This window comes from Tenebrio molitor, chromosome 2, assembly GCF_963966145.1.
Source record: "Tenebrio molitor chromosome 2, icTenMoli1.1, whole genome shotgun sequence".
Classification (NCBI taxonomy): Eukaryota; Metazoa; Arthropoda; class Insecta; order Coleoptera; family Tenebrionidae; genus Tenebrio; species Tenebrio molitor.
In genome coordinates, this window is record NC_091047.1 from 13,689,077 (window position 1) to 13,702,949 (window position 13,873).

Sequence of the window (13,873 nt, forward strand, 5' to 3'; positions counted from 1 at the left end):
CTGATGCTTTTGGGTTTCTAGATGTTTCTAGATAATAATCACCAAATAATAATAATAATTGTTTAGGTCCAACCCAAGAAGTTCACATTATCCACAAAAAGTGATTGATTAACTAATTCCATTTATCTCCGAAATCTCAAAATTTCCTTCCTAATGCTTCCAAGACTTTTGGATAGATTTCAGTGAAAAAATGTATGAGATAAGGTGGAAACCAAGAAATAACAACCAGCAGAAACTTCGAATAAAGAACAAAATGAACAAAGTTGATCAATCAGTGATTCAGAATATAATACACAAGGTTTCTGGAAAATCAGGAAAAATACAGGACTGAAGTCCATTGGGGTTTTGAAGTAGGGAATATGTTGTTCAAATCACTCAAACCAGTAGTCATCACGTGACTAAAAAACGCAACAATTAAATGAGAAGCGATTTGATGAACATAACCTCTGCTTTTCTACAGGGTCATTATAATTAATATACCGTGCGATCCAAAAGTCTTTCTGTCAAGTGGACCATGACAGTGAAAACGAATGCCGTTGGGCTGCAGCATATTTGGGCATATTTAAATGAAAATTAAAAATATGTTTTATTAGTCTGTCCAAATCCTTTGATATTTTTAATTTCACATTTTTTTATTTTATGGTGTAATTATAATAATGTCGTGGCTCACTTGATCTCACTTGATAGAAAGACTTTTGGATCGCTCGGTGCTTAGTTTATCCGACTATATTAATTAAATTTTACTCGTACTTGTTAACGCTTAAACAAATTTGCGTAAAAGGTTTGCCTCCGCAATTTAGCTTAATTTAATAATACCTAATAATAAATTATTGTAGTCCAAGTTGACGTAAAAACCGAATGTAAAATTTATGGTTACCGTTTACACACAGGAGTTAAATTGGTTGCAAAACAACTATATATTTTTACAGTCAATCGTTAATTTAGAAAAAAAAAATAAAATCCTCATCACCGCAAAAAATGACATTGACACTGACAAAAACTGACAGTTCACAGTGAGGCGGCAAAAATTTCATAACATGGGCATGGCTTGCTTCGACTACAATCATTTATAATGACCCTGCACAATATGCTACAGTGCGGGAAAAATCAAACATATTCGAATTCCATATGACTTTTGATATGCGAGTACGTTCTTTTATAAACACTTTGTAAAGTTTGTCCAGCGAGAGATTGGTTGACATTTAAATGATTAAATTCTACGTAGAAAAAGTAATACCTAGCGTGCCACGGTTCAAACTGGCCAGAGGGCACAATACTTGGGCTAGCTCGATCTCAGGGCGCCACTTGCGGCGAAGTCGAGGGTTCTTTTGGTAGCAGGCCCCGCAAGTAGCCTGCTGACCTGGCCAGGAGAGGTGTTTGAAGTTCGCGAGAACGAAAAGAAACGCACAAAGTGGACGTGGCTGGACCTAGGCGCTATTCAAACAGGCGAAACCAAAAAAATACAGACGGGCGAGCTGAGGGGGGTAGTATTGATACACACTATGTAGGTGAAAATTGAATGTAATTGAAATGACTGTAGTTATATCTGAATTGATATAAATATAAATGTGAATTGATATAAAAATGTACAATAAAAAGGGGTGGAAACTCGGTTCCAGCAATCCGGCCGAAATAGCTATTTCCGCAGAGCTTTACAATAAGCGAATCTCGCTGATGTCTACGCGGAGATGTTAACAAGGTTATAATGTGATATATATAACAAAAGTACGCGAGCTATTTCACTTGCTAGATTGAGTTAGTTTGTAAATTGTGATATGGTTAGTAAGATATTTAGAAAAAGGTTAGATAAAATGAAATTGAGTCGAATAAGAGGGGTGGCTTGCCGGTCTCCAGGAGCAGTCCGCGCTCAGGGGCCGTAGAGGAGCGTGTCCTTTCCCAGTCGTTCGGGGATCTGGTGGCAAAGTCCTTTGAGCGGAGCTGACGGTTCTAGAGACGAGACTGGAGCCACAGAGGTCTCGGGCGCGTCGACGATGAGCCCGACGCACGGTTTTCTCTTGACCTCGACGTAAGACGGTTGGGGTCGAAGTCTAGGGGGTGGAGATGGAGGATTCCCTAGAGGAGTACTACGTGTAGCACATTGTCTACATGAAGACTCACCTATACCCTCAGGCAAGGGAAATGCCTCGCAGGAGTCTACTTCGATTGCGTCACGAGCCTTAGCGTTTGGACCAAAATCCTCCCTAAGCGGAGTTGGAAGGGTGCGCTCAAATTTTCCACACGGAGACGATACAGCACACCATCCACAAGGTTTCGACGAATACGAAGATCCCTGGCACCAGGTAATAAATTGATTTCACTCGAACGAAACGGTCCGCAAAGGCACGTGGCACGGTAGATTCAGAAGAGAAAAAAGGTGAGTGAAGATTCTCCTGATAAGATGGAATATTCTCGAAGGAGTCGCGCGCGCGCTTGTCTTCGCGCTAGCAAAAGAGGGAATTTTGTAGGCAACCAACGATTCCTGAAGAGGTATGTTGGGCGAAAAACCAAGGGTGACAAGGCCCTCTTTTCCTCCAAAAGAAAAATTTTTGAAGAAAATTTTTCTTTGAACCTCTGCCAACAAAAAAACAAAAAAATGAGAAGCGGGATGGACTTTTTGGGGTGAAGCCCGGGGTTTCCACTGACCCAGTACAATGTAGACGTACCAGCCTGAAATTGATGTGAAGCCGTATAGCCGCTTCGACGCTTAAACAGAGCGAATGACTACTCCGGTAACAAAGTCTATAAAACAAAATATCTCGAAGAAGAGGTGCGGTGCACATGGCGGTCGAGCGACACACTCGCAAGAGGAACGGAAATGTGGAGAAAGAAACATAGAGATAAATTGAAAGAAGATCCAACTCAACGACGGTCGTGTCCACCTGCCATGTTCCACTGCAAAATCTTCTCCGACCTGCGCCAACTGCCAGGAATTTTTCGGTCTCGTGGACCTCGCGATCGGAAGAAAACACTTGGGTCTAGCCTGGTTTTGTGGTGGATTGCTCCCCAAAACCAGCTAGATGTCAAGACAACAACAAAGACGAAATCGGTAACAAAAAGGAATGTCGAAATTGAGAAACTTGAAGGTGGTGGGTTAGGGTTACAAGGACCGACTAACGGCCAAAACCAAACGATAACGATAATGACAACCATACCGACCACGATCTTACTGCACCACGGCAAGGGGGATAAATCCGAGATTTAAAAAAACAAAAATTCAAAACAAAGTTTAGCTCTTAGAGTCGACCGAGTCGACAGAGGACGCGTTTGATTCGTCTATGACCATAGGGGAGCTTGCCCTATTTATGTGGTTTAGGATGCGCCAGGGGTGTGGTCATTACAGCCCTAACACAATGTGAAATTTACTTATGTGACATCATCATAGGGATCTCGAACAGGTTTTAGGTCTTGGACGTGCCAATGGCCTCTTTTAGTACCGGTATCGTCTGTCAGCTCATACGTTCCGTAACCGATTTTCCGGGCGATTTTGAACGGGCCAACGAATTTCGGACCTAATTTGGCGGTGTAGTGGCCAACCGCGTCCGAGAGACTTTTGTCTCGGCGCCATACCAACTGTCCGGGCTGGTAGTCCACGGGACGCCTGCGTAAGTCATAGACTCGTTTGTTTTTCTCGTGCGCAGTTTGGAGTCGGTTTGCGATTTCTCCAAAGAGTTTCTGGAAACCTAGCTGACGCTTTTGAACAAAGTCCTCTAATCGCGGGTCCGCGGGAGATAGTGGATGATAGTGTTCGCTACCCAAGACTTTGTGCTCGCGCCCGAAATTTGCGAAGTACGGACTGTATCCAGTGGTTTCGTGGCATGCTGTGCGAATCGCACAACCGATTGCGGCCAAATGGTCGGACCAGTGGCGATGATCGGACTTGATGTACGTGGCGATCATGGTCTTGACCACTCTATTCGTTCGTTCGGTCGGATCGGCACGGGGATAGTGATGGGGCGTATACTGTATTTTGACTTCGTACCTCTCGCACAACGCTCGAAAAGATCTGCCTCTCAATTGCGTGCCGTTGTCGCAAATCAACATTCGGGGGGTGCCGTATACCAAGAAGATTTGTTCTTCAACGCATTTGGTGAGCGCTTTGGCTGTCGCCGATCGCATAGGAAACGTCAGAACATACTTCGTGAAATAATCGGTGACGACCAGCGCGTACACGTAACCCTGCGCAGAACGCGGAAATGGGCCGATAAAATCCAAGCTTATCAATTCCCATGGCGCGGTAGGGGCGACACGTTTTCCCATCAGACCAGCTGGAGGTTTCTGCTCCACTTTGTGCTGAGCACAGTCTTTGCAACCGACAACGTAACGCACTACGTCGGCTTTCATTTTAGGCCAATAGTACCTAGTCCGGATTTTCTGAAAGGTCTTGAAGATACCAACGTGTCCGGAAGTGACTTCATCGTGGTAACGTCGGAGAATTTTGACGCGATAATCTTTCGGAACGACTCGCTTCCAGTAGTCTCGTTCGAGGGACAGTTCTGGAATTCGACAGCGAGTGTACTTCAACAGTATTCCGTCCTCGACTCGGTACTGAGGGTATTTGAGAGGTTTTGCCGCGACCTCGGTCCGTAACCGATGATACCACGGGTCTTTAGTATCGCTGAAAGACGGATCGAAGTCAGTGACGGCGGTGATCGGAACGGATCGCGACAGCATGTCGGGAACGACGTTGTCCTTGCCGGGACGATGTTTGATCTCAAAATCGTAGGGTTGGAGGCGTAAGGCCCATCTGGCGAGACGACCTTGAGGGTCTTTCAAGCGATTCAACCACAGTAAACTGTGGTGATCGGTGATCACAACGAAATGGACTCCCTCCAGATAATGGCGTAATTTTTCGACAGCCCAGATGACGCAAAGGCATTCTCGTTCCGTCGTGGACAGGTTCCGTTCCGCACGGGTTAGCGATCGCGATAGGTAGGAGATGGGTTTCTCCCCGTCATCAAAAGTTTGCGTCAACACGGCACCAAGACCGTACGAAGAGGCGTCACACTGCACAACGAACTGTCGCGAAAAATCTGGAGAAGACAGGATCGGCGCGGAAATGAGCAGTTCTTTCACCCGAACGAAAGCCGAAGAACACTCTTCAGTCCACGAAAATGGGACGCCCTTGCGAGTCAATTGCGCAAGAGGAGCGATAACGGAAGCGAAATGAGGTACGAAACGGCGATACCAACTGGCAGTACCGACGAAGCGACGGACGTCAGAGACGTTCTTTGGTTCCGGGATCTTGAGAATTGCTTCCACCTTAGCGGTGTCTGGTCTCACGCCGTTGCTATCGACCAGGTGACCGAGATAACGTAATTCGGCGCGACAGAATTGACTCTTCTCCCAGTTACACGTTATACCGGCGTCACGGAGACGATCGAATATCTGTCTTAGGACACGAATGTGAGTGTCGAAGTCGGAAGAGGTGACCACAATGTCGTCCATGTATACGAAGACGTAGGGCTGGAGGTCAGCACCTACGACGGAGTCGATGATGCGCTGCCAGGTGGCCGGCGAATTTATTAAACCGAACGGCATTCTTTTGAAGTGGTACAGTCCCCGTCCCGGGACAGTAAATGCGGTAAATTCCCGATGTTCTGGAGCGACCTCAACTTGCCAAAAGGCACTCTTGATGTCGAGCGAACTCATATAACGGCAATCGCGTAGCTGGTCCAAAATTGAAGATATGTACGGGAGCGGGTAAGCGTCTGGCTTCGTAACGGAATTTAATTTTCGGTAATCCACACAAAAACGATACGATCCGTCCTTCTTGGGGACTAAACAAACTGGTGAAGACCAAGCGCTTCGTGAAGGTTCGATTATTCCCTCCCGTAACATTTCCTCAACTTCGGTGTCGATTATCTTTTGCTTCGCGGGCGAAACGGGATAATACCTCTGCTTTATGGGGCGGACGTCCGAAGATATTTCTATGCGATGTTGTACCTCTTTCACTTTCCCGATACGCGCAGGCTGTAGTTGCGACTGTGTCCGGATCAACGATCCCAGCACGGACTTTTGTTGCGGGGTCAGAGATGACTGGTCGAGTAATCCGGAGACGTCTCCCAGAGGTGCAACTCTTACGGTCTGGCTCAAGTCCGAGGAAAAATACCAGACGTCTTTGCTTAAGTCGGGGACGACCTCCATTGTCTTCCAGAAATCCTTTCCCAACAACAACCCTTCTGTCAGATCGGGTACTACGTGTATCTCTACGAGTCGAACTTTCCCCAACAGATCAATCGGAGCCCGAACAGAACCTAGGCTTTTGCAAATTCGACCGTCGGCGACCGTGCAGTCAGCGACGCTTGGTTGGAGAGGTAAACCCAAGTTCTGCAATTTTCGCCAACCGACACCGCCCATGACGGTACGCGAAGCGCCAGAGTCGAGCAACCCGAGAAAAGGAGTTCCCGCGATCTTTACTCTTAGGAATGGACGCTCATCGCCGTGTAAATGCGAGAGGACGTAGTCGAGGATGATTCCGGTGCGGTCGATATTAGAAGGAGAACCGGAGGAATGCTCACGACCATCTACTTCCTCCGTGTCCCGTTTCCCGAACACTTACCGCACGTGGCAACGGTGCAATCCGGAGCACCACATCGGTAGCAAAATTTCTTCCGGGGTTCAGCGCACGAACGGAAAGAATGGTTGGGCTTGCCGCAGTTCCAACACTTTCCCGATATGGCCTTCACGGGCCGGACGTCGAGAGAATTGGGGGTGGAGCTCTTCGCCGAAGAGGCCTCCACTTGGACGTATGCGAGGTCAGGTTCTAGACAAATCTGTCCGCGGCGGCGCGTTGGCTGAACGTAGCACTCGACGGATGCTTTTCTGGCTTCCAATAGCCTACTCGCCTCGAGCAACTGATCGCGAGACGTGATCGGAGAGAGACCCAGTTGATTTTGGTAATATGGGGCCAGATTCTTTAAGATGATTTTAAGACGCGTAGCCTCCGGAACTCTGACTGTCACCCGATCAAACAAGTTGTCCATCACTGCAGCGAACATCGCGATGCTCTCATCCGGACCCTGAGTTCGGCGACGAATTTCCTCAAACAGCCTGTCGTTATAATCAGCGGGCTGAAACTGATTCCGCAACAAAGCTACCAAGGAGCGCCAGTCGTAAGCGTTTCGACGAACGGAGCGGAACCACGTCAAAGCTCGTCCTTCGAATAAGTCATTTGCCGATTGGAATAATTCCTCCTCCGTGACGTTTCGCGAGACACGCAACTCTTCGACTCTCATTAGGAAAGCGCTTAACGAAAGGCGAGAGTCCTCACCGGAGAATTTGAGGTTCCACTTGTAAACCGGAACACTAGGTGCCCTAAACGAGGTGTCGCCTCGCGCGAAAGAAGTAGCGGCGGTAGGTGATGTCTCGACATCGGAGTCTTCTCCGCTATCAACGTTTAGCAAACTGACATCTAACGCTCCTAGAGACTGATCGGCGGTAGCATGTCTAACCTTGTATTCCATGTCGGAATTCGAGTTGAGTAAGGACACTACTATCTTCGAAATGGCTGACTGATTAACGGTCTCGGCAGACCTAACCGTATTCGCCCGTCCCAAAGCACACGCTAATTTTGACAGGATTTTCTTGCGACCGGTTTCTGAAATTCCGTCGAAATCGTCCACGAGAGCTTTAATTTCCTCCGCTTTCTGAGTGAGGGCGGCAAGATCTTCCGCAACGGTAAACGGATGAGCCGGATAACTGAGTGGATTGGGACCACGCTCCATACGCAACAAGTTCCGCAAGGTTTTCCGCATCTGTTCTACGGTTCCCACTTCGGTTAACCCTCTAACAGCTAATTCGTAAACCAGCTCGTCTTGAGCCAAACGGTTCACTTCGTACTGCAGACTAGCCATGTTCAACGGAAGTTTGACTCCGTTTCCCGAACCGAAATAAATAGAGTGACAGAGTCACGTCAGAGCCAAGAGAAAATGGAGATAGTTAGAAATCGAACTGAATATCAATAGTAAGTATCAAACACCCTATCAGCTCGTCACTTTTATTCGCCTGAAGTAAGGTAAATCAAAATTGAAAATCGAAAACTGAGAATAATCGCCTCGAGCCAACACGTTGGGCGCCAAAATATTATGCCACGGTTCAAACTGGCCAGAGGGCACAATACTTGGGCTAGCTCGATCTCAGGGCGCCACTTGCGGCGAAGTCGAGGGTTCTTTTGGTAGCAGGCCCCGCAAGTAGCCTGCTGACCTGGCCAGGAGAGGTGTTTGAAGTTCGCGAGAACGAAAAGAAACGCACAAAGTGGACGTGGCTGGACCTAGGCGCTATTCAAACAGGCGAAACCAAAAAAATACAGACGGGCGAGCTGAGGGGGGTAGTATTGATACACACTATGTAGGTGAAAATTGAATGTAATTGAAATGACTGTAGTTATATCTGAATTGATATAAATATAAATGTGAATTGATATAAAAATGTACAATAAAAAGGGGTGGAAACTCGGTTCCAGCAATCCGGCCGAAATAGCTATTTCCGCAGAGCTTTACAATAAGCGAATCTCGCTGATGTCTACGCGGAGATGTTAACAAGGTTATAATGTGATATATATAACAAAAGTACGCGAGCTATTTCACTTGCTAGATTGAGTTAGTTTGTAAATTGTGATATGGTTAGTAAGATATTTAGAAAAAGGTTAGATAAAATGAAATTGAGTCGAATAAGAGGGGTGGCTTGCCGGTCTCCAGGAGCAGTCCGCGCTCAGGGGCCGTAGAGGAGCGTGTCCTTTCCCAGTCGTTCGGGGATCTGGTGGCAAAGTCCTTTGAGCGGAGCTGACGGTTCTAGAGACGAGACTGGAGCCACAGAGGTCTCGGGCGCGTCGACGATGAGCCCGACGCACGGTTTTCTCTTGACCTCGACGTAAGACGGTTGGGGTCGAAGTCTAGGGGGTGGAGATGGAGGATTCCCTAGAGGAGTACTACGTGTAGCACATTGTCTACATGAAGACTCACCTATACCCTCAGGCAAGGGAAATGCCTCGCAGGAGTCTACTTCGATTGCGTCACGAGCCTTAGCGTTTGGACCAAAATCCTCCCTAAGCGGAGTTGGAAGGGTGCGCTCAAATTTTCCACACGGAGACGATACAGCACACCATCCACAAGGTTTCGACGAATACGAAGATCCCTGGCACCAGGTAATAAATTGATTTCACTCGAACGAAACGGTCCGCAAAGGCACGTGGCACGGTAGATTCAGAAGAGAAAAAAGGTGAGTGAAGATTCTCCTGATAAGATGGAATATTCTCGAAGGAGTCGCGCGCGCGCTTGTCTTCGCGCTAGCAAAAGAGGGAATTTTGTAGGCAACCAACGATTCCTGAAGAGGTATGTTGGGCGAAAAACCAAGGGTGACAAGCGCACGTAAAATTTGAAATATATTCTTCAAGCAGTAACATGTGTGCCCTGAAATTATGCTCTGATTAATGTATTCTAGTGCATTTTGTAGTGTTGGGGTAATTTAATACAATTTAAAATCTCCCAATCTCTCGCTGGACGAAGTATAGTAGATGTATCTATAACATCAAATCATCAAAAGTACAAAACTGGATGGAGTGAACATTGTATTTTCTTAATATTCTCGTTAAAATTGCATAATATAAATATCTGTTAAGGCCCCCCACGGTGTAATTCCAACAATTTTAGATGATGGTTAATTAATTTTAATATTCCTAGAGGTACTATGTCATTGTTTGTCATTTCAAAAAATCAAATTGTAATCCATACTTTATTGTCAACATGATTACCGTCTTCATTATGAATGTTATTTTTTGGGTGGTAAATTTCAAAACTCGAAATTATTTTGTCATTTCTACTACACAGAACGTTGACCTCAGGTTATCTATGTACTATTCCGGATACGGAATCTTGGCCACGACTGACATTTAACTGACAAATATGTGTGAACTGGCCTTTATTGAATATAACCCAACTTTTGACTCGATAATGCCATTTCCCTGCTTTTTTGATGTCACAAGAAAAACTTCAAAGTGATTTTTAATAATTGTCATTTATTAATGACACTAATGACTGGTTTATATAATTTTTTTAGAAATGTCTAAAAAAATGTTGGTCAAGATTCCGTGTCCGGAATAGTACGACTGCTCTAATTTTGTTCATTCTTGTCGGAGTTTTGAATTATCTGAGCTTTAAACAGTTTAATTAATTGTCAAAATAACAAGAATCGAAAGTGGGGTTACGGTTTCTAAAGGTTTATTTACGATTTATGGGAATGTCAAGATAGTGATGGCTAAAATTTTTTGGCCGCCATAGTACTATTACGAACATAAAATTCTTCTGTCAATTACTCTAAATCATGCTTTATTGAAATTGTCACATGAATGATGAAATTGTTGTCAAATTTGTCTACAATTTGTCAATATGCCACCGGTTTAAAATATTAAGTTTTTAATATTTATTTATTTATTGTGTATTTTTTTATTAATTAAAACCTCGTTCTATTCCATTTTTAAAGCTTCTTGAATGTTTTCTCGGTAAATCTGACATTCACATTTTCAAAATTGACACAACAATCAAAATTGAGGTTATTAATACAGAAGGGTCGTTTTAGAATGTATGACACTAGCGTCCAAAATTTATTTCTAGCATTTGCAAGTATTATAGTAATTTTATGTCCGTTTTACCTCAAATAACGTATGGCAACATGGCTTTGATTTTTCTCTCATTTCCATGGATACAACAAAAATGAAATATTTGCAGACTATTGGGATACATAGAATGTTTTTAAATGTTGCCACATTTAGTGTAATGAATAGGTCCATATCTTCTACAAGAAAGAAGAATGATTTTTTTAACATTTTTGCCTGATCTTTTAATGACTACTTAACAACGTACTGCTAAGCTGTTCCGCGAATTTTGGGGCACCCAGTATATCTCAGCAAATGCATCTGTTGCCATTTCTAATTTAATTGCAATTAAACACATCACATAACCCATTGCATCACATGCTGAAGAAAGTTGTACCAACTAGTTTAATTAATCGACCATTTGCCAAACATCAGTTCTACACTAACTGATAAAAGTATCTACTAGTTTCAATAGAATCAGGGTGAATCCGATTGGAGATGTCGTTGACATATTCAACACCGAAGCTCGTTGAGATGCATCCGATAAAATGATTTGTTAATCTTATTCACTCATTGATGGGCATAATCTACATCTGCAGCTTTTACCGCCACTCAGTGAAGAAACTCTTATTTTTTTGCATATTATTAAGCTTTTATCTGTACAATCAGACAGTTCATGTTAACTAGTTAATTTTCCTACATTTTTGCAAGCTGCCCTAAGTATTAACGACTTTAGCTTTAAGCGAACCGATGGCTTTTAATTTTTGCGTGTTTAGGAGATTGATAATTTGACTGAAAACGCATAATTACAGCTGCGGATGTTTAAAGGCTATTTTGATTGAAAATTGATGAACGTGTTAATGCGGCATGCATATTAATGTGGAGCAGAACAAGAATTTTATGCATCGGGATAAGAACTAGTTATGCTGATAAACAAGTCAAATAACAACAATTCCATTTTAACTATTACTTAGCATTAAATTACTTGGGCGGCGCAAACTGGCTAAATTCTTTGTTTTATTTTAGCTACTGCTCTATTTTAAAATAGGTAGACGTTTTGTTTCGTTTTGCTATCGAGTAATCAGATTTGACTTAAAACGATAAAACTCCAGTTTTTCTTGAATCATTTTTTAAGTGACAAAATAGAATACGAAATAAGTTGTTGCCATATTAGGTTATAAAGTCAAAGTAGGTGTGGAAATTATGATAAATTACATATCTGATAATTGGAAATTGGCTATTGCAGATTTCGACATCAAAGAGGCTCGACCTACATACATACAACAAATCTTAATAAAATGAAATTAGATATCAAGACTCACGCCCATCCCAAAATATTTACGTAACGAGTATTTTGCAACAAGAAATTAAGTGCAAAAAACGAAATGACAAAATGTATTCATACTCTGCCACAATGTTCTCTGTTTGGTATACTCGTACGTCCACTAAAACTAAAGTATTTATTTTTTAAAGAAATCTAATAGAAAATAAGAACACGAATAACAATCGTTTCTGTAATTTCCAATGATCATTTCTAGCTCTTCCTGAGATGCTGCAAATCATTTCTAAAATACGAAAATCTTAGACATATGTATTATATGAGTGCACTAATCACAATATGTATAAGAAAAAGACAAGTTATTTATGCAACTTGTATATAAAACACTACTTTCTTTAAAAATAGGAAGTCTACATGCACGAGCGCAGTGAGTATTGTAATCCAGGGCGTAAATAAAGCGCTCTATAGGCGAGTTGCATACACAATTTTTGCAACACCATTGTGTATTACTGAAAAAATGATAAAGTTTCAAAATTTGAATTAAGTAATTAATTAATTAGGTAATTGGGTACTGTCATTCCGTTACTTAGGTAAAACTCAAGAGATGTTACTCTAGCAGCAAAAACTGTTATTGTGGTAGCAAAGTAAGCAAAATTTGGTTAAGTGAAGGCGTGCTAAAGTGGAAAATAAAATTCCCCAGATTGTGAAATAATAATAATTTATGCAACATGTGCATAACGCAGTACTTTTTGCACAAGTGGGAAGTTTGAGCGCAGGAGCTAGAGACGAGTGCTGCAATCCCCGCCTTATGCATGCATACAATATTTTTTTCGTGTTCGTTTCCTGAGACACATAACGTAAAAAGTGGTATATAACTAAATACATAAACTTTTCAGTTTATATACCTAACTCGACATATGTCAAAGATTTTTAAGATTTTGTCCAAAAGAACACGAAAAATGTTATTCAATATTGGTGCGCTGTCAGTTTTCAGGTATTCGACCCGTTTGGCAACACTCGGCTAACGCCTCGTGTTTCAAACTTCGGCCTCATACCTGAAAAGTAATCTGGCAGCACTACTCATATGAACATAACTATTCTACGACTGTCAACAATCACCATCAAAACACAAATCTAAAATTTGAGTTTTCTAAATCGCCAGAAAACTTCATTGTTTTCAATGCACTCATATGATTCGGCTATTTCGTTACTATACATATTTACTGAGTAAAGTAACGACATGCACGACACTTTTTTTAAAGCTTTTTAATTTTGTACAAAGAGATCTTTTAACACTAAAAATAGTGAAATATAGTACAGCTTTTTTTAACAATAGAAAAAGGTACTCCTATTTATTTCGTGTTGTAAAAAATATTAATGAACTAGGTACCTTTTTAATGGTAGTTTATTATACCTATTAAAGAGTTGCCTTTTTGCAATTTTAATTTGTGTATACATTTTCTGTGCAAATATGTAGGTACTCTCATGTAGTAGCCCTCTGGTCAGTAAGTACTTGCGCAGCGGTCGTATGTGGATAATTTTTAACCAAATCTTCCATAATCATATTCCTTTTTTTAATAGCCCTTACGGCAACAAATTGAGCAGGTACTCTATATTATAAGCCTTGTAAAATAAAGTGTTTGGAACAACACTTGGTGGTAAAATTGGTGAAGTTTTACCACAGCGACATGTAGGCAGATGTACGATGCTTGTTAAAATTTTCTTCTTAACCATTCCCGATCAATCCAACTCGCGTGATTCTCTCCGATGATGATCTACCCTAACCTCTTAGCAGATAATCAGTTATTACTACACCCCTGGAATAATAAAACACTGACACCATGACCTTTCCGAACGATGAATCTCTTTTCGTTTTTTGCCAATAAAGAAAATTACAGTGTTTCATTTTTCGTCAATAAGTATATCTAAATTGTCCTTTATTATCACTTCCTAAGGAACGTGTTTCTGCTCAAGTGTCAACAATCGCGACACCCATATTGCAGATC

The 13,873-nt window shown here is 42.5% G+C and overlaps 1 protein-coding gene across 1 annotated transcript; it reads right to left on the reverse strand.

The window, feature by feature from the left end:
• Window positions 1-6,520: 6,520 nt before the first annotated feature.
• Window positions 6,521-9,377, reverse strand: LOC138123236 (uncharacterized). Its single transcript, XM_069037846.1, has 2 exons — window positions 8,967-9,377; window positions 6,521-8,915 (listed from the first exon to the last, which is right to left on the reverse strand). Exon 2 carries the CDS (start codon window positions 7,851-7,853, stop codon window positions 6,525-6,527), a length of 1,329 nt encoding a protein of 442 aa, XP_068893947.1. The 5' UTR covers window positions 7,854-8,915; window positions 8,967-9,377; the 3' UTR covers window positions 6,521-6,524.
• Window positions 9,378-13,873: the final 4,496 nt, after the last annotated feature.